The 21727-nt window shown below is 35.8% G+C and overlaps 1 protein-coding gene across 6 annotated transcripts in view; it reads left to right on the top strand.

Moving 5' to 3' along the window:
• Window positions 1-21727, top strand: part of FNBP1 (formin binding protein 1) — a 194700-nt gene that overhangs the window by 91088 nt on the left and 81885 nt on the right. For all 6 annotated transcript variants that reach the window (XM_044663984.1, XM_044663985.1, XM_044663986.1 and 3 more), the window contains exons 3-4: window positions 15029-15085; window positions 15854-16001. In XM_044663984.1, coding sequence (XP_044519919.1) covers window positions 15029-15085; window positions 15854-16001 — 205 coding nt within the window. The remainder of the gene's footprint in view (window positions 1-15028; window positions 15086-15853; window positions 16002-21727) is intronic.

Here is a 21727-nt window from a genome sequence, read left to right on the forward strand (position 1 = left end):
AAATTATTTGGAGAACTGAATTTATTAAGCTTTAATGGCTTATGGGTATATATGATCCTTATTTACTTTGCTATAGAATTTCATTAGTTTTTATGTTGGGTAGAACTTATTTAAGTTCCTAAAGATTATAATAAATTACTGTTCTTATCTAGGTCAATTGTGTGACCTAAATATTTTCTCTCCATTGAGTCAAAAACAGTACAATAATGCCTAATGAAATAATTTTTAAAAAATAACAAGGGATTGTACAATAATTATACAAAAAATTAAACTAAAATAACGTAATGCCATTATTTTAATGGTGATGTTCTGAAGTAAACTATTTATAATCTTTCTAATTCCTATTCCGCTTTGTGGGAACATTAGAAGCTAGTCTAACCTATTATTAAGTGGTAAGAAATTCCTGAAAAGTAGTCATACAGGCTGCTCTTAAGGACTCTACCGAGATAGAACCACTGTCTCCCCAAGCAGAACATTTCACTATTGTACCACTATTGTTTGGAAGTTTTTCTTAATTAAATTTGTTTTTCCACAGCTTTTCCAAGTTTAGCATAATTTCTCTTCTACATGATAAGTCTATTTTAAGACATTTATCATGTTCATGCTAATATTCACTTTTCAAGACTAAACATCTGTTTCTTTCAACTAAACTTTATACTACTATATGTCAAGTTCCTCACCATTATGGGCATTCCCTACATGCTCCATTGAAACATGCTCCATTGAAATACTAATGAAATATTTTTAAATTCATGTAATTTGGATACAAATACAGTATTCAGAACAGAAAGGCAAACAGCTCTTGTGAGAGAGCTCAGCAGGTATAATAAATATCCAAACAGCAGCCCTGAATGAAACAAAACTGGCAAATAAGGTCAATTTTATGAAGTTGGAGCTAGATACAAATATGTCTGGAGTAGTCACCCTAATGAGGAGCATCAGGAAGCTGGCATAGATTTTAGAATCAAATCTCATCTCATCAACAAGCTCATATTGTAAGAGGGAGATTTTAGTATTTATAGATATATAATTAAAGTGTGACCGCCAGGAATCAACAATTCAGATTGATTCCGTAATTAAAATAGACCCAAGTCAGGATCGGGGTTAAGGTAGTTTATTTACAATTAGGAAAGTAAAAGGTAGGGAAATAGAGAGAGGGAGAGGCTAGTCCAGGCCTTCAGAGGCCTGGACGGAGAGAGAAGATTAAAAGGCTAAATAAATGAGGCTACAAGCCACAAGGCCTAGCAATCAGATAGGCTATAAGCCTACTTAAAGGTAGAGTTTGGAAACGCCAAGCTAGGCCAAGGAAGTCAGCCTAACTTACTCATGTGACCATTCTGAGTAGAAGCTGCCTGAAGTCTCAGGAGCTCCTTCTGCACCAAGTACAAAGTGGGAACCCCCTCAGCAGGAAGTAACCAACATACTTAAAGAGAAAGTGTCTCTCGTCACTTCCTGTAGGTCCACCTCTAATTCAAGTGGACAAATGGCAGTCCCTACACTGATTTGGACTGCCCAAAGGGCAGTCCCTTGTTCTTGATTTGATAGTTATTGTCACGTGTGGGTAACTCATCTCCCCTCCCCACTAAGGGAGGTGGGGATTGGCTGGCTTACAAGAGGGACAAGATGGGCTCTGGCGGTAAATTTAAAAGATAGGCGCAGTCATATATATATTTTACCAACATGGCCATGGCTTTAATTAAACTACTGATTTCTCTTATTATATCAGTCTTTATCATTTTTAATCGTAACAATATGCCTCTCAAAAGGAGTGAATGACAGGCTCCTGACAATGCAATTGTCATTTTTAGTAAAGTGCCAAGCCACCATCATCAAGGTGTATATTTCTACCATGATATGAACCCTGAGGTGAAAGAAAAAACTTATGAAGATTGGGAGAGCTTCATCAACAGTATGCCAAAAGAAAACAAGCTAATAATTTTGGGTGGCTTAAAAAAAAAACCAAAAAAAACAGGGGGAAGCTGGGTGGCTCAGTGGATTGAGAGCCAGGCCTAGAGACAGGAGGTCCTGGTTTCAGATCTGGCCTCAGACCCTTCCTAGCTGTGTGACCCTGGGCAAGTCACTTGACCCCCATTGTCTAGCCCTTACCACTCGGGCTTTCAAATAAATAAATAAATGAATGGAATAAAATCACTAGACAATATAAAATACTTGAAAATCAGATTTTCCCAGGCAAGCACAGGAATTATATAAATACAATTACAAAACACTTCACACAAATAAAGTTAGATCTAAACACTTGGAAAAACATAAAAAAAACACTTTATCTTCTCTTTTGGAATTAATATCTAATTATTCATTGTGAGGCAAAAGAGGCTAGAACATTGGGGTTAATTGACTTGCTCAGAGCCACACAGTTGGAAGTATCTGTGGTCAGATTTGACTCTAGGATCTCCCGTGTCCAGGCCTGGCTTTCTATCCACTGGACTACCTAGCTGCCCCAATTCTTTTTTTTTTTTTTTTAAATATTTTCCCCTAGTTACATATTTCATATTTTTTCCCTCTCCCCCTAGCCCCTTTAGCCCCCCTTAGCTGACGCACAATTCCACTAAGTTTTACATGTATCATTGATCAAGACCTAATTCCATATTATTGATAGTTGGACTAGAGCAGTGGTTCCCAAACTTTTTTGACCTACTGCCCCCTTTCCAGAAAAAATATTACTTAGCTCCCTGGAAATTAATTTTTTTTCAATTTTAATAGCAATTAATAGGAAAGATAAATGCACCTGTGGCCATCACTGCCCTCCTGGATCACTGCAGCACCCACCAGGGGGGCGGTAGCTCCCACTTGGGGAAATACTGGACTAGAGTTATCATTTAGTATCTACATCCCCAATAATATCCCCAACAGCCCATGTGTTCAAGCAGTTGTTTTTCTTCTGTGTTTCTCCTTCCACAGTTCTTCCTCTGAATGTGGCTAGTTTTCTTTCTCTAAAGTCCTTCAGCCTTGTTCTGGATCCTTACATTGCTGCTAGTAGAGAAGTCTGTTATGTTCTATTGTACCATAGTGTATCAGTCTCTGTATACAACATTCTCCTGTATCTGCTCCTTTCACTCTGCATCAATTCCTGGAGGTCATTCCAATTCACACAGTTCTTTATTCCTTTGAGCACAATAGTATTCCATCACCAACAGATACCACAATTTGTTCAGCCATTCCCCAATGGAAGAACATTCTCTCATTTTCCAATTTTTTGCCACCTCAAAGAGCGCAGCTATAAATATTTTTGTACAAATCTTTTTTCCTTATTATCTCTTTGGGATATAATCCAAGCAGTGCTATGGCTGTATCAAAAGGCTAGCTGCCCCAATTCTGAGTGACTTTAATGCCAGTGTAGGTATGTAGACATGGAAGGGAGTCTTTGAGAGGAAAGAAGTTAGAAACAACAGCAGTGGTCATTTACTACTTAGGTGTCTCATGACCTTTTCATCACCAACAGTGTCTTCTGTTTACCTAAATGCAACAAAACTTCATGGATATGCCTTTGCAACAAACATTGGCTTTTAATGGACTATGTCATCATAAGGAGAAAAGACAGACAAGATTTTAGAATGATGAAGGCAATGTGTGGTACATATTATAGGACCTATTATATGCTTATCCTCTCTAAGCTAAACATTCACATTCAACAAAAGCAGCAATACTAAGGAAGATGACTACCAGAAGCCTTGTCAACTGTTTAGAGCACTTTTCCACACATTAACAATTAGCTGCTGACTTCGACAGAAAGGTGGAGCTAACACACAACAGGCTACAGGAGAGCAGAAAAGAAGTGGGCAGCTTTCAGAGATCTAGTGTACAACACCATATTTGCTCATCTGGACCAGAATATTCATAAACATCAGGTTTGGTTTGGTGAAAATGATGGAAAAATTCAGAAACTTCTAAATGAAAAACAAGAACACAGAATTTACCATCAGGATAGTTCATCCATCTTTAAGAAGGCAGTGTTTGACTCCATCAGAAGTAAAGTGAAGTGAAATTTAGAGAGATGCAAGATCCTTGATTCATTAAGAAGATGGATAAAATTCAGCTTTACACTGATAGTAACAATCCAAAGCACTTCTTTAATGTCTTGAAAGCTATTTATGATCTGGTCTAAAGACCTATCGTGCATATCAACTGCAGTTATCCCTTCCACACTCTGACTTTCTCTATTTTCATTTTGATAGATCACAGATTGGCATAAGAAATTAAATGGGAATTTTTGGTGGTTTTGCAGAAGTCATGGAAAACATGCAAAAGCCAGCTGATGACACAGAAAAAGTTTAGAAACAGCAATATGTACTTAACCAAAAATTTACAATTAGGTACTGTAAATACCCCTTAAAGGAAAAAATAAAAAATGCAGACTTCTGTGGTACAAAGGGAGGGCCAAAAATTTTTATGTGCATTTTCCAGGTCTTGTGGGAGTGCCATACCCCTAACTCTCACAATATGGAATGGATAACTACTTAGCACGAATGGCGCTAATATCACTGATCAGTGATAAAGTCACAGTCCTGGAAAGATGGACTGAATACTTCCATAGTGTTCTCAACAGACCATCAGCAACCAATGCTGGAGTCACTGACTATATAATAGGTTGAAGTCAATATCTCTAGTTATCCTTCCATCTGAAGAAGAGATTTTGAATGGTGTTAGGCTCATCTTATGTAAATGCCTGGCTCTTATTCCATTCCAGCAGACATGTACAAGGCAGAGGGTCTACTGCTCTTAGAAAATCTGAATAAAATCTTGTAGGTTATATGGCAAAAGGAAGTTATCTCCCAGGAGATCAAGGATGCCACCATTGCCCATCCTCATAAAGGAAAAGGAAATGGGTTATTGGATTATTTTGTGACAATCACAGAGAGATTTCTCTTGGTCATTGCTGGCAAAATTCTTGCCAAAGTCATCCATAAGAGGCTCATCCTTCACCTGGAAGATGATCATCTACCTGAGAGCCAGTATGGCTTCAGAAACAGCCAAGAAAGAGTTGATATGGTATCTACTGCCCAGCAATTCCAAGAAAAGTTCCAGGAGCAGAACAGACATCTGTATACAATGTTTGTTGATCTGACCAAGGCCTTTGATACTGTCGATCAATATGGCTTTTGAAAATAATCACAAAATTCTGTTGCTCAGAGAAGTTGCATCAGTATTATATACCAACTTCATGATGGCATATACTTATGGGTTCTGAATAATGGACAATACACTTGCTTTTTCCCAGTCACAAATGGAGCTGGGTTGTGTACTTTCTACCATACTTTTTATTTTGTTTTTATTTTTAAAATTTATTTTAAACCCATACCTTTGGTCTTAGAATCAATACTGTGTATTGGTTCTAAAGCAAAAGAATAGTAAGGGCTATGCAGTGGAGGTTAATTGACTTGCTCAGGATCACATAGCTAGGAAGAGTCTGAGGTCAGATTTGAACTTAGGACCTCCTGTCTCTCACCTGGCTCTCCATCCACTGGGCCACTCAGCTGCCCCCTACCCATGATATTTTTATTGATGTTGTGAGGCACTCTCAATGAGGATGAAAATAGCATCACAGTCAGCTAATACAGTGATGGTAAATTATTTAATTTGAAAAGGTTATAAACTGAGACTAAAGTAGAGGGAGAATTGGTTACATGACTTTTTATTTGCAGATAATTGTGCACTTACTGTAGCCTCTGAGATTGAGATGCATCAGAGTGTGGATTGATTCTCCACTACTTATGCTAATTTTTACCTGATAATTAACACCAAGAAAACAGTTCTTCTTCACCAGCTAGCACTTTACAAGCCATATATAGTACCATTGGTTATAGCAAATGGGGAAGTTTTGAATGCTGTGAGAAAGTTCATTTACCATAGAAGTGTCCTTTCCAGAGTTGTCCACATAGATGATGACATTGATATATGCATTGCCAAAGCTAGCTTGGTGTTTAAGAAGCTCTGAAGGAAAATGTGACAGAGAAGAGGTATTAGGTGGCTTATCAAATTGAAGGTCTACAGAGCTGTTGTGATGACCTCCTTATTTTATGCCTGTGAAACCTGGACAGTATACTAGAGCTATGCAAGGAAGCTGAATTTTTCCATTTGAATTGCTTAGGAAGATTCTAAAGATCACCTGGTAAAATAGGTACCAGAGGGGGCAGCCAGACCCAGAGATGGGAGGTACTGGGTTCAAATCTGGTCTCAAGTGTGACCCTTGGCAAGTCACTTGACCCCCATTGCTTAGCCCTTACCACTCTTCTGCCTTGGAGCCAATAAACAGTATTGACTCCAAGATGGAAGGTAAGGGTTTTAAAAAAAATCTGGTCTCAGACACTTCCTAGCTGTGTGACCCTGGACATTTCACTTAACCCCCCATTGCCTAGCCCTTACCACTCTTCTGCCTTAAAACAAATACATAGTATTGATTCTAAAATGGAAGGTAAAGGTTTAAAAAAAAGATAGGTACCAGAAACTAAGGTCCTTTCTCAAACTGACCTGCCAAGTATTCAAACTCTACTGCAGTGAGTGCAACTCTATTGGATTGGCCACATTATCTGGATGCTAAACATACATTTGCCTAAAAGACTATTTTGCAGAGAACTCATACAAGACACTCACATGAAGTCAGGAGCAATATAAGGATGCTTTCAAGGTCTTTCTGAATAACTTCGGTGTTGATTGGTAGACATGGGACACACTGACAGAGGACCATCCACCCCTAATGTAGCCACATTAAAGAGGGCACTATATGAGAAAAGCAGAATTGCAGTAGCTCAAAAGGAACATGAGATGAGCAAATTTAGAGACATCTCTATTCCAAATGTCTATGTTTTTTGGTTACTTGTGTCTGACCCATGGTAGAACAAGCTTCTATTGGTCTAATCTGCTATAGGCAGACACACTATATATTGACCCTGATATGGTGATGTCTTTGGTCCTCTTTGAGTATGAAAGACAGTACTCAGCCAATTTAGAAGCTTACATAATTATTCCATAGAAAATAATTTCATCTTTATTATGTGTACCCTCCTTTAGATTTTGTTCAATTTACCATTCATCTCTTTTATTCCTTTTGGGATAAATTTATTCTATTGGTCACACAGTTAATAAATTGAGCATCTCTGTCAAATTTTAGTCATTAACTTCTGTTCATATGGAGCTTAGTTTCCTTCAGAAAACAAATGCCATATGTGTCAAAAAATTTCAATTGGTTTTATCCAGTCTTTTGTCTCACTTCCCAGGCAACAACTTGTTTCATTTTGTTCTTAACCAAAGTGATGGGATTGGGCATGAGACTAAAGATTGTGATGTTAAATGTTATATTCCAGGAACTGTTTAAACATTTCATTATTTATTTTGTAAGGGTTAAAAATTAAGTTTGGACTAAATATAAGAGAAATGTGGTTGCCGAAATTAATATATCTCAAGTCAAAATGACTTTTCAAGCAGTTTATTTATAAAATAGAGGGAAAGAGTGAAAATAGAGAAATGAGAAAGAGGGCAGAGTAAGAAATCTAGCTTCCCCGAGCTAGAATATTTGCTCTGGCCCTGGCTTTACTCTGTCAGGGCTCCAGAAAGCCCAGTCTGAGGGCCTAGGGGTAAATTAATCAAGGGCTCCAGCCATGCAACCTCCTCCTCCAAGATGAGGGAGGGGGCCTCTCCAGACACTAGTCCCTCCAGGAACCAGGAAAGGAGTTAGCCTTTTCACTCACTCACTTGTTAATCCTAAAGGAAGATCCAAGAGCAGTCTGAGGTCCCAAGCCGGAGCTCCTCAAAGCCAAGTTCGAAGGAAAAAGTGGTGGTCACAGGAAGTTGCAACTACTTTTAAAGAGCCTTCTTTGTGTCACTTCCTGTGCCTTGCTTCTACTTTACATGGACCTATCACAATTTTAGAATTTTCTAAGGACTGCCTAGCGGGTAATCAGTCGTTTCTGAGTTGTCACTCAGTTTAGCATGTGGGTTGAGGACCTCCCCTCACTTAAGGAAATGTGGGGGTATATATGCTTTTGGTGATTAAATCTAAAAGTGGGAAGAGGAGAGTTAAACCCATCTTCACAATTTCGGGTTCAATTTCTTGTTATTTATTAATTAATTGGGCCTATCATAAAGTAGGCCCCAAATTTGTAATATAACTGAAAAAATGCAGACATTATTGATAGAGAAATAGTCTTTCCTGAAATATATTTTTTTACCATCGTGCCCTAAGAAGGAACAATTTATCATTTATTGGGGCAAATTGATGTAGTAGGACATATGTATTCAAGTAAATCTCTTTAATCCAGTTCCTAATCTTTTTCACATGTCTCTTAATCTTTTTTATTCAACATTGTATAATTCTGGTGTACTGCATCTTGTTTACTTTAGAGTGATAATTACATATTCAGCATGATAAACTTTGAAGCCAGAATTATTAAAAAGAATATTTAAGGTTTTATGTATAATTTTAAAATTTATTTGTATAGAGTTTTATTTTTCATTTGAAGAAAAAGTATATAGAATTACATGTTTCTTTCTTTATTTTGCCGTGGGAGTATTTGAGTGGATCTAGACCCATGATTTCATTCATGTAGAGAGTCAAGAGTTCTTTGCAGTTTAACATTGGTCTGCATTTCACAGGCATGCCTTAATTTAATAATCTTTATTAAAATATGAGTAGTAATAACATTCTTTCTCTAACTATTTCCTACTCTCAGGCTTTACAAAATATGTCCAGATAAAGGAGAATGAGAGCTTTAAACCACCTTTTGGGAAAAATCCTTAATAGTAATTTTATTTTGAGGCATTTTTCTTTAAGGTACAGATCATTCATTAATATTTACAGAAATGCCTTGAGAACATTTGTTCATTTTTCCAGTTTAAATTATCCATTAGAATTGGAGGGGAGTGACAATTTCAGAATATTGCTTACCACCTAAGGTGTTCAGTTTTGTTTGGGAATTGGAAAAGGTGTGAATAGAAGGTATAGTTAGTGAAGATTTTTGTGTCTACTTAGATTAATTAATGCCAGCCAGTAGATAATTATTTTATCTGATACTGAGAAACAGGAAGAGAATGTTTTAACATAAAGTATGCAGATTTCAAATTAAGCTTTTTCATAGGCAATTGTAGAGGAATATTATTCTGAAAACCCACTGCTATATTAGTTCAATTTCAAAAATGACTTCCTTAATTTAATATCTTTTTTACAATGAGGAGAAGAGTATTGGATTTTTTTTAAAAGGTAGTACTGTAGATATTTTTGAGAACACATCTTAGAATACTCTTCATTGAGTCCAACTTTTCAAACATACAAATGTTATTATTATTAGCAGCACATATGAATTTTAAAATAGTTAGTTAGCACATTTCCCATTTGTATCCTTTCTCATCATCCAGACTTTGAGTCTTTAAGTTAAATTTATTTTGCCTTTTTTTCCCTTTAGCACCTTATTTAGACTGATTGATTATCATACATTTTAAAATAAACTCTTTAACAAGGAATGGAGGAAAATATGTCTTGATTTTTTATCAAACTTGTGTTAAGGTAATAGTTATCAAGTTAATATATTTTTCCTTATCATTTGGTTCAAATATAACTAAAATTATTATATGTCCATTTTTCATATCCTTTCCCAGTAAATGGGAATGAACTTGTTCTGTATGTGTTGGGTGTTATATCCAAATGTATATGTTTTTAGAACAAGAAAGGATTTTTCAAAAATCAGAAAAAGATTGTATTGATGATATTTGTCTAAGATAGTAGTAGAATCAGGCTTAAAACCCTTATCTTCTGATCCCCGATCCATCTTGCTAATATAATAGATATCACCTTTTAGACAAAGGCCTTATAATCTTAGTTGATTGAGGGAATTCATAAAATTGATCAGGATCTCCCAGATAAACTCTGATTATATATTATGTGACAATATTTCCAATATTATTTAATATTTGATTAATTATAAAATTATGTTACTCTCTTTTGTAACAAAATATCAGAGAATCTTTGAGTTAAATAGGACCTCAGAAGTCATCTACTCCAACATATATGAAATCACTTCTACATTGCAACAAGTAGTTATCACTTTTTTGCTTTAAGATTTTTAGTGAAAGATAACCTACTCCTTGCTGAAGCAAACCTTTCTACTTGTGAACTTTCAGCACATCCAATCAAATTTGTTAATCTTTACTTTCCATTCACTGTTCCTGGGTCTTCCCTTTGGAGCTAAATCAAATAAATCTTGTCCCTCTTCCACATCATAATCCTTTAGCTTCATGAAGCCATAATTATGATATTCAAATTAAGTCAACAATATTTATTAGCTTCTACTACACAAAGTGCTGGAGATAGGAAAAAATATCCTGCTCTAAAGGAACTTATAAACTAATGTACAAGATAATAAGCAAACATCTATATGAACAAGTTATGTACATAATAAAATAAGAATCTTGGAGGGAAGGCACTAAGATTAAGGAGTAATGGGAAAGATTTCTTCTGGAAAGTAGAATTTTAGCTGAGATGTGATAGCCAAGGAATTTAGGAGGCAAGGGGAAACAACCCTAAAAATTGCCAGTCTGGAGATTGAATGTCAGTGTGTGAGGAATAGCAAAGAGACCAGTATTACTATATCATAGATTATGTAAGAATGAATAAAATATAAGAAGACTTTTGAAAAGGTAGGGAGGGACAAGATTATGAAAACCTTTAAAAGCCAAACAGAGGATTTTATATTTGATCCTGGATACAGTAGGGAGCCACTAGAGTTTTGTAAATGAGAGTTGGGGATAGATGATATGATCAGACCTATGCTTTTAGGAAGGTTATGATAGCTGAATGGAGGATGGTCTAGAATGAGGAAAAAATTGAGTATATGCAGAGGGGTTCGTGTTGGCAAGGAAAAGAGTCAACTCTTCAAATGAGAACAGGGATAAAGGAGAAGATAGTGGCAGGAGGCAGCTGGGTAATGTGAGATGAGGAAAGGAGAAGAGGGAGTTCTCAATTAATGGCCTCACTTTTTCAGTTAATATTAGACAAAGTTTTCAACTGAGAGAATAGGACATTTGAGAGCCATGATAGGTTTGAAGACAGGTGAGAAAATTGGAAGAGCTGCTATGGTGAGTGGGAAAGCAAATTAATCAGGGAAATGAGAGTCCAGTTGTGGTTTGTGACAAATTTGTAATGGTCCCAGTCAGCACAGTTTGGGGATTCTTTTTCCCAGATTAGTAGAGCTCCTATGTGGGTAAGAGCAAAGCCTACAGTGGACAGTGGGAATGATTCAAGACTCATGCTTGGCAGAGCCAGATTAGTGACATGAAAGGATATGAGACTCAAGGGAAGAGGACAGAATAGGGTAGAACTGGTTCACTAAGAGGTAAAGATGGGGAAGAAAGGAGAGTGTAGCCAATGTGGGGTTGATGGCCTGGGAAAGAACTGAGAGATGATGAAATACAGGGTTTGGATTTCAAGGCAGAGGGAGAGGTAGAATGACAACAAATTGTGATTAGATAGAGGAATTGCAGATTTCATGAACTTGGAAGTGGAACACTTGTGGATGATGAGGTCTCTATATAGTTGAGGTGAGGTGGAAGAATAGCTCAACAAAATAAGTGATGAATTAAGAGGCTTATCTATTTAAGAAAGTAGCATATATATATATATTGAAATCTCCTAATAAGAGGTTGAGTTAGGAAGAAAAGATAAGTTGGGCATTGAAGTCACTTAGGGATGAAAGAGAATATTCTGGAGGTTGATAGGTAACAACTCCCAGATTTTTATTAAATGATAAATATGGATTGAAGAATCTCAGTGGAGTAGAGGCAACTGAACAAATAATGGTAATAGGAGAGCCCGGAAATCCCAACAGGGACTAAAAAGTATTCCAATTACCCCATAACCATAACTAGTGAATTTGGAGTAGGAGTTTGAGAGAAAGTAGAATATTTCTATAAAGAACATTTTTTTCCTGCCCAGAGAATGTGTGTCATCAGGAACAAGCCAGGACTCAAATTGTTTAAGAATATGAAGGGAGTAAAAAAGAAAAAGATTTAAGTTGGAAACTAATTTGTTACTTGTGGAATAGGTGTCCCAGAGAACACAACAGAAGGGATGTGTAGCTTTAGAGTGGATATCAGTGGAGTTGGATTGAAGGGAATGGGAATAGGGTAGTGGTCAGAGTTGAATAGAGAATGGAGTTTGAGCAATGGCAGCTAGGAATTCAAAGATTCTGAGATAGGGAAGGCATGATGGGGTGAGTTCAAATTAATTCACATAGGTTATAATTGTCCATAGGTTTTTCAGTCTCAGGGAAGACATATTCTCCTCAAAACTTTTTCATATTAGACATCCTCAGTTCCATCAATCAGTTATCACATAGCATAATTCAGAAGGCCTTTATCATTATGGCTTGTTTCAGTCTGGATGTTCTGGTTTTTATCAACATTCTTCCTAAAATGTAGTTATCAGAATTGAACTTAGTGCTTCAGAGATAGGCTGACCATAGGAAGGTAGTGTAACTATTGCTTTTTCCCCGCAAGCATGGTACCTTTCAAAGTAGCCTAAGATCCCATTAGCTTATTAAGGTGCCATTGGTAAGGTAGTCCTATAAAATCTGCAACATTTCCCACATTGAACTATTGTCTAGACTTATATCCACATCTTGTACTTGTGAACTTGATTAGTTCTTATTCCGTTTAAATGTGTGTGTGTGTGTGTGTATATACACACACAACACACGCACACACATGCGCGTGCGCACGCTAATATATAAAATCCACCTGGTTCACAGTCAAATACTTTAATTAAATGCTTTCCTGAAATTCAGTCATCCTCTATCAGTTGTATTTCCTTGATCTATCTTGTCATAAAAGATAAGATTAATCTTGCAGAATCATTATTTGATGAAAAAACTGTGATCCCATGTGGTGCCATAGAACCTCACATGAGCCTGCATCAGGGGAGCTTTTCCACTTTCCTTACCACTCCCTTATTTCTCCATCTCCAACCTACCTGGGGGTGGAGGACTATGCCTGCTCAGGTCCTGCAGTGTCCAGTGGACCTTTCTCATGGAGTCCTTATCTTCTTCCAATTACATGTTGACCCCTCATCCCTCCTCCTTGGGAAGGAATTGGAGCTCTTGTCCTATTCCTATATTCAATCATCCTCTTCCCTTCTCAGCCATGGACCAGTGTCTGCAATACTAATACTCAAAGGGATATAGGGTATATCTACTCAGACTGCTTGGATGAGCAGAAATTCATTCCAAAAATTCTGTGAAAATAAAGGATCTTCATGTTCTACCATCTCTCTTGCTAGTATGTTTTCTAGCCCACTGAATCTTAACTGTTTGCCTCTTTGCTACATACCCTAGACTCCTATTCATTTACATATGATCTGCTAATGCAACCTATGGTGACTTCATGAACTTCATGCTTTGTTCACTCTATCTCTGTACACTAAAGATCATGAGGTTTGTCCAGTTCCCATATAGCTGACTCCTCTTTAATGTTTTGTCTTACCTAACTAGAGCTCCTTGGGAGAAGGGATTGTTTTTACCTCACCAATATTTCTCCTCATCTACCCTAATTGGTATTTCACTTCTTCTAAAAGGTTAATATTTTTATTAAGTCAGTGTTATATAATAACATTCTCAAAAATGTATTTCTGTGCTCTATGACTTTTTTTTTGGTGTGTAAATGAAGCACTGATTTCTTAGATTTTTTTAAACATTTATTAATATTTATTTTTTTGAAAAGTTAACATGGTTACATAATTCATGCTCTTACTTTCCCCTTCACCCCCCGACTTCCCCCTCCCCCTCCATGGCAGATGTGTATTTCCACTGGTTTTAACATGTGTCATTGATCAAGACCTATTTCCAAATTGTTGATAGTTGCATTGGTGTGGTAGTTTTGAGTCTACATCCCCAATCATGTCCGCCTCAACCCATGAATTCAAGTTTTTCTTCTGTTTCCACTCCTGTAGTTCTTCCTCTGAATGTGGGTAGCATTCTTTTCCATACTGATTTCTTAGATTTTAATGCCTTGGTTAGATTATTTTTTTTAAACCCTTACCTTCTGTCTTAGTGTTAATTATAATTGGCAAGGGCTTGACAGTTGGGTTAAGTGATTTACACAGGGTCACATAGCTAGGTAAATACCTTGGTTCTTTACCATACTTATTAGGCAAAAACCTGAATTCTTACATCTTTTAATAATGAATGGGATCCAGGACAATTCTGATGAATTTATGGAAAAGAACGCTAACCACATTCAGAAGAACTACAGGAGTGGAAACATAGAAGTAAAACAACTGCTTGAACACATGGGTTGATGTGGACACGATTTGGGATGAAGACTCTAAACGACCTCCCCAGTGCAACTATCAATAATATGGAAATAGGTCTTGATTGATGACACATGAAGAAACCAGTGGAAGTGCGCGTCCACTATGGGAGGGGGGGTAAAGGGATGGAGAGGAGAGTAAGAACATGAATCATGGAAACATGGAAAAAAATTTTCTAAAAACTACAATTAAAAATTAAATAAATTATAATAGACTTGAAAAAATAATGAATGGGAATTAAAATCATAGCTAGATGTTTTTGCTTTTCTTTGCTTGTCTTTTTCTACCTTCTTTGTCCTTTAGAGCCTGGACCATGTATTCTATTTATTATTTTTTTAAGCCCTTACCTTCCATCTTAGAATCAATACTATATATTGATTCCAATGTAGAAGAGTGATAAGGGATAGGCAATGGGAGTCAAGTGACTTGCCCAGGGTCACACAGCTAGGAAGTGTCTGAGGCCATATTTGAACCCAGGACCACCCATCTCTGACCCTGGCTCTTAATGCCCTGAGCCACTCAGCTGCCCTCCTGGACCATATATTTAAAAAAATTTTTGTATTTATGCCTAGTAACTTAATTCAAGATATTACATAGTAGTAAATGTGTTGGTTCAATTGTTCAAATATTTAAAAACTCTCATTTCATTCTTTGAATTGCTAGAATCATAACAAGAATTTTGCTACCTTAGACTAAGTATATATATATTTTTAATTTTAGGAATCTTTCAAAGAAATATCAACCCAAAAGGAATTCAAAGGAAGAGGAAGAATACAAGTATGTTTATTATCAGTTTGTCTACATAACATTGATGTTGTTTATCCTTTGAGAGAGATAAGAAGCATGCACTTGCAAGTTAGGTTTAATTTTACCTTAATTTAAAGTATTGAAAGAGAAAATATAACTATTTACATTGTAAACCTACCACCAAAAAAGAGTAAACAGCAAAACAGAATAAATTTTTTGTCAATTGGTCATGTAACAAATTGTTTTGAGTACTATTAAAGCCCCAAAAGAGGGTAAAGGGGATTCATTATATTCACATTTTCCAGGTTGTGTATATTAACACAATTAAAAATAAATTAAATATATAACCTAGCAGTTTCTAGGAAATTAAGATTATTGATTTTTGTCATCATAGTGTTCATAATGTAATACCTGTATTTATCAATTGGAAAATGTATATATTAGTTATGTAGTACTTGGCAGAAACATTATCAGTGGAGACTTATAAAATGTCACCAATTGCTATCCCAGAAGTTACTTTACTTTAGTTAGATAAGCAGTGACAAAATTATCTTAACTCTGACAAAATCATTAATTAGTTTTTTAACCTTTAGTTAAATAATGAGTCATTTTGGTGAAAATAATTAATGCTTTGTCTGTATGCTCTTTTGGGAAATTTACAAATTAAACTTATTTTAATTAATATTCCCTATAGCATAATACTAATGAATAATGGGAAAGACTTGTAGCTTAGTTAAAGAGTATATTTTTATAAGTAAATACAGATATAAAAATTTCTATTTCTGTTATACTTCACAGGTATACATCATGTAAAGCTTTTCTTTCCACTTTGAATGAAATGAATGATTATGCAGGGCAACATGAAGTTATTTCAGAGAACATGACTTCACAGATTACTGTAGAATTAACTCGATATGTACAGGAACTAAAGCAAGAAAGGAAATCGGTAATGAACTATTTTTTTCTTTTAATTTGAACTATTTCGTGTTATTTGTAAATGTGAAAATAATGGGTAAGGAATAGGATGATATGGGTCCAAATTATGGGGGTAAACATTGAAACTAGCCTTTGCCTATAAGTACTTTAAAATGTATTTGAGGGGGGCAGCTGGGTAGCTCAGTGGATTGAGAGTCAGATCTAGAGACAGGAGGTCCTAGGTTCAAATCCGGCCTCAGCCACTTCCCAGCTGTGTGACCCTGGGCAAGTCACTTGACCCCCATTGCCCACCCTTACCACTCTTCCACCTATGAGACAATACACTGAAGTTAAGGGTTAAAAAAAAAAAAAAAAAGGAAAAGAAAAAAAATGTATTTGAGGAATTAAGAAATGTTTGTAAAAAGATGATAATAATAATAATAATAATAAGCATCATGCCATATGGAGAGAGGGCTACCCTTGGAATTAGAGCTGGGTTCAAATTCTAACTCTGACACATTGTAAAGGTAAAATTTAGTGTTTGGACTTAAATTATATGAAATAACATGGTTTCTGGAGTTATTATATCTCAAGTCAGAAGTTTATTTACAAAATAGAGTGAAAATAATAGAGAAATGTGAGAGAGGTTAGAGAAAATACTTATACTAGTCCTCAGCCAGGAGGGCCAGTAGTGAGTAACTATGAGGTCTCCTCCAAGATGGAAGCTAGTCTGTTAGGAAACTAGGAAAGGAATCAGCTCTTTTCATTCACCCGATGAAGTAGTCCAGGAGTCAGAATCTAAGTTGATGCCATGATCCAAGCTGCAGTCTCCAGTGAAGTTCCCTCAAAGACTATCTCCAGGATGCACTCTCCATGAGACTCAACTTCACCAGACTGCCTCAGCCCCAGAATTTCTTGGCTTTTATGGTGGTTTCCTGTTCCTACCCCTCTTCATAGGGACAAATCACAGTTTCCAAATTATTTAGCCATGCCCAGGGGCAGTGTCTGTGGGATTGACTTGCCACCTCTAAAAGTGTTAATTCTCCTCCCAAGATTCACACGTTTCTGAGTCGTCTTCTAGTTTCGATTTGGATGTTGCTGAGTTATTACCCAGTTAGTAGTAGGTTGTAAACTTCTACCTTCTTAAGGTTAAGTAGGTGTGTTTTCCTTTTGGAGGTGCAAACTCCTGTAGTAAGAGTTTTCCCTTACTTTAGGGTTAAGTATACAAAGGAGAGTTAATCCTGTCCTCACAATCTAGTGAAGTACTAAGTAGGGGTATTTAAGTTATTGTTAACCAAAGTTTTAACTCTTTAAAAGATTCCCTTTTCACAAGTGTAAATGTAGAATAGACAAAGAGAACCAAGAATTTCTTTTCATAATATATTAGTTCTGTGAATTGGCCAAATCACTTTTTCTTTATTGTCACTCCAGGGACTTTCTGTAAGTTGTAAATGAGTTGCTGGTCTGTAGTGGTGGAATATTTTCATAACCAAGTTTCACTGTGTTGATGGAAGATCTAGGGAAAAATAAATAATTCACATGATTAAGTGTTAAATGGACTAACTGGTCTACAGAATTTAAAGTGAAATAAAGGTGATTGAGAAGAAATTTTAAGTCATCCCTATCAATTCTTGATATTTTACATTTTATCCTCTTCTAATTTCATGCTACCCAATAAAGTTCTTGTCTTTACTTCTCACAACAAAAATTGTTCCCAATTTTGGAATGGATGAAATTAACAAGATTTCTCCTTTTAGTGAATACATTTTAGGGCACGGTCAACAGAAAGTATTATATTTAAAATAAGAAACCACATATTTTGTGTAAATGTTAGCTTTTTGAACTAACTAAAGATATTATTATTGGCTCAGCCAGTTTTCCTCTTTCTAAATCTTACTATAGAAACTGAACTCTACTTAGTGGATGATTTAGGGTGTAGTTAGTAGAGGGTACTGACAAACCTGACTTGGAAGATAGCAATAAATTACAATGAATTCTTTGTTAATTTAAAATAGGAATTATGTGTTTGTCAGAAAATCAATGCAGACAGCAGTAGCTGTTGAGTTATAATCTTAGTCCAAATCACTTTTATGTGGAAAACTAACTTTATAATAGTAAGGTGATGTTCAGTGCACAGATGCTTAATATCTATGATAGGAGCAGATAAAAAGTCCAAACACTTGAGTTTTCTGCTTCCTTTCCTTTCCTTGGCCTTGCAGAGTATTATACTTTCATCCTATTTGTTTGGTAGATTAAGCTTTGTGTGTTATCTATCTCTATTGACTAGCCTGTATGTATGTATGTAGTTAGAATTTCAGTCAATTTCCTAAATAGAGCTTTGTACTTTTATTTTAGTAAGTAGTTTAAGTTGTATTTCTAGCAACAGACATAAAACAAGAGAAACCTTAAACTCATATGCAAAGATGGTATGAAAAACACCAGACTTTGAGTCATAGAGCTGTCTACATTCTTGTCCAAGGTCCTGCTGTTTATTAACTGCTCCATTACTTTGGTCATGTTACTAACTTCATGAAGCATCAGATTCTTTAAAATGCCCATGATTATCATCGTATTACCTAACACAGAATGTTAAGTTCATGAGGGGTATTGTTTATACAATATTTAGAACCTTAAAGTACTATGCTAACATAAGCATCATTGTAGGTTTTGCATAATCTAGTTGAATACCTTATTTCTTCATTTTTCTCCCTTCTTGGTCTTAGGTGTCAAGAATATTGAATAATTACAAAATAGAACACATTCCATGAAAATTCCATGATGAGGTCAAATAAAATATAACTATCTATTCATATACAAATTGTACTTTTTGTGAGGCAGTAGAACTAACATTTTGGTTTATTGAAAAATTTAGTTTAAAGATCAAAACCAGGTTAATTGTCACTTTCCTGGTCATTTCTTAATTGGAAGTAACTTTCCAACTATCAAATTCAAGCACTTTTGTCACCTTGAAGAAGCTTTTCTTCTCCTTTTGTGGTTAATCAAAAATAATTTGTTTAGTCTTCTAGAATCCCATGAATTTTTTTTTAAAATCCTTACTTTCCACCTTTGAATCAATATTGTGTATTGGTTCTAAGGCAGACAAGTAGAAAGGGCTGGGTAGTAGAGATAAAATGATTTGCCTAGGGCAGGGGTTGGCAATCTTTTTGGCCCTGAGAGCCATAAACACCACATTTTTTAAAATGTAATTTCGTGAGAGCCGTACAGTGCTCACAGTGCACACTCCTGTAACAGCGCCTGAAAAAAAATTGACTTTATGGCTCCTGCAGAAGGAGCCATATCTGGTCCTCAAAAGAGCCAGATATGGCTCTAGAGCCATATGTTGCCGACCCCAGGCCTAGGGACACACAGCTAGGAAGTATCCCAGGTCAGATATAAACCCAGGACTTCTCATCTAAAGGCCCTGGATCTCAATCCACTGAGTCACCCAGCTACCCCCAATCCCCTACAATTTTGACTCACTTCAGTGATTGTGTCCCATATAGGAATAGGAGTCATGTCTCCCTAAATTTCTAGTAGGGAGTGATTTTGATACCTGATGTTTGTTTAATTTACATAAATGAATAGATGATACAAAGTAATCATCAGCTTATGTATTATATAGTAGATAAAGAGTCAACTTTGGATTAAGTCAAATTTGGATAATGTTAGAGTAACGATGTTGCCTTTGACACAAACTAGCTATGGGACCATGGGCAAGTCACTTAATCTATCATTGCCCAAGGCAGCTAAGGTAAAGATCCTTGAAAGAGGATCTATCCACCTAAAACTACCAAAACTTTCCTCCTGGGTACAGGTGCAACACTAGGTCTTTCCATCTGTTATTTTTTATTATTGCTACAGAATTTACTTGCTTCTATTTCCACGTATCTTCATGATGCCTTTTACACCACTTGGAGTGCACAGGAAATCTTTGCTAATATAGTCTATTTATACCCAATTGTCTTTATTCATTTCTATCAATGGCCAATCAAGAAATTAAATTAGAAATCCATATGGGAAATGCCAGGTGTAGTATATTTTCCAAAGGGCATTCAGCTTAATGGATATCCCATTACTATTACTTTATATATTAGCTCCTATATTTTGATCATGTACAACATATCAACAATAGGCTTTGCCCAACATTGAATAGTAATAAGGAGAGGATAGTAGATAGCATTTGGGAAATTACACAGTACCTTCATTGATTCCAAATATTTCTTATTGTTAAAACCTATATTTTGAACACTAAAACTGCCTCTAGTGATGCTATGTGGCTTTGAGGTATAAAATACCATAATCTCAAAAGACTCAAAATTTCAAGTTGCTAAAAAAGCAAGGGAAAGACACACAATAGGTATAAATAGGCAAATGTATCATCAAAGAGGTATTAAGGACAAACCTCTTATGGGACAGCTAGATGATATGCTTAAACTCCACTAGGAAAGACAAGTACACATTTTTAGGATAATTATAAATAGAATAATTATGAACAAATAGAAAGTATTTTAATATAAAATATTTAAATGACTTTAAGAGAAAACTAGACTTCTACTTGTACTGATTATTGTAATCATTTTATGCATCAACTGGACAAGATATAATATAGAGAAAATCTCAAAATGATTTCATATATTTTCATATAAATTTTACTTTTACATTTATTCTTTGATAGAAATGAAATTTCATTTGAGATTTATTAGCTATTTTTATAGTTGAGAAATGCATGGAATCGAGGACATAAAGAGTTCAAGGTAAATCATGCAGCCAAACTCTAAACTCTGATGATTAGGATCCTTTTTAACTAGCACAGTCCAGTGTGACCAGCAGTCATCTTGACACTCAAGATGCAATGACTTGAGGATCTAGAAGTACAAACCAAATTCAGTACTGGTTAGATCAAAGCTTCTCAGAAAACTCTTTTTTTCAAAGTAGTTGAAATTGTACCTTAGCACAAGACTGGTGTCTAGCAAATTAAGTATTTTGAAAATACTCATTTTAAAGCATCCCACATACCTAAGTAATGCAATTTTACAGTTTTACTTTATTTTAAAATTTATATTCTCTCTTTTTAAATAAAATATCTTATTTTTCCAATTACATGTAATAACAATTTTCAACATATGCTTTTTGAAATTATAAGATACAAATTGTCTCTCTCTCTCTTGGATATGTGAGACTGGAAGTTAGAAGAGAGTGTAGATAATGTGAGGTTAATGGCCTGGGAAAGAACTGAGAGGATGCAATATTACAGGTCAAAGGGGTTTGAACTTCAAGTCAAAGGGAGAATTACAACAAATTATCATTAGACAGAGAAATTTCAGATCTCAAACATGAAAACAGAACACTTGGGGTTCTGGTAAGGACAAGGAAATGACTATTTCTATATAATGTAAGCTTTACTGCAAGGGAGAAGCAAATGGGGGTCAGATTTTGGAACCCCAACAAACTGAAGGCAGTTAGGGGGCAGTTAGAACTGGACTATATAAGGAGGTGATCCCCATGCAGAGGAAGCTCATTCTGAATTTGGGTCAAAGGGTGGTGGGAGGTCTGGGTGAGATTCTCCATTGAACCCTAGCAGATCCATACTAGGAGCACCTTTAGCCTGTTCCTACTGTTCTGATTCTAGCTGTTTTAGTCAGTTCCCATATTAGCCTAATTTCTGTTGCAGTTATAAATCATATTTGCTGAAATCAAGATTAACATCACCATATCACTTCAGAAGATCTTCAATCAACATTTGATATTATCCTGCTA

This window comes from Gracilinanus agilis, chromosome 2 (genome assembly GCF_016433145.1).
Source record: "Gracilinanus agilis isolate LMUSP501 chromosome 2, AgileGrace, whole genome shotgun sequence".
NCBI lineage: Eukaryota > Metazoa > Chordata > Mammalia > Didelphimorphia > Didelphidae > Gracilinanus > Gracilinanus agilis.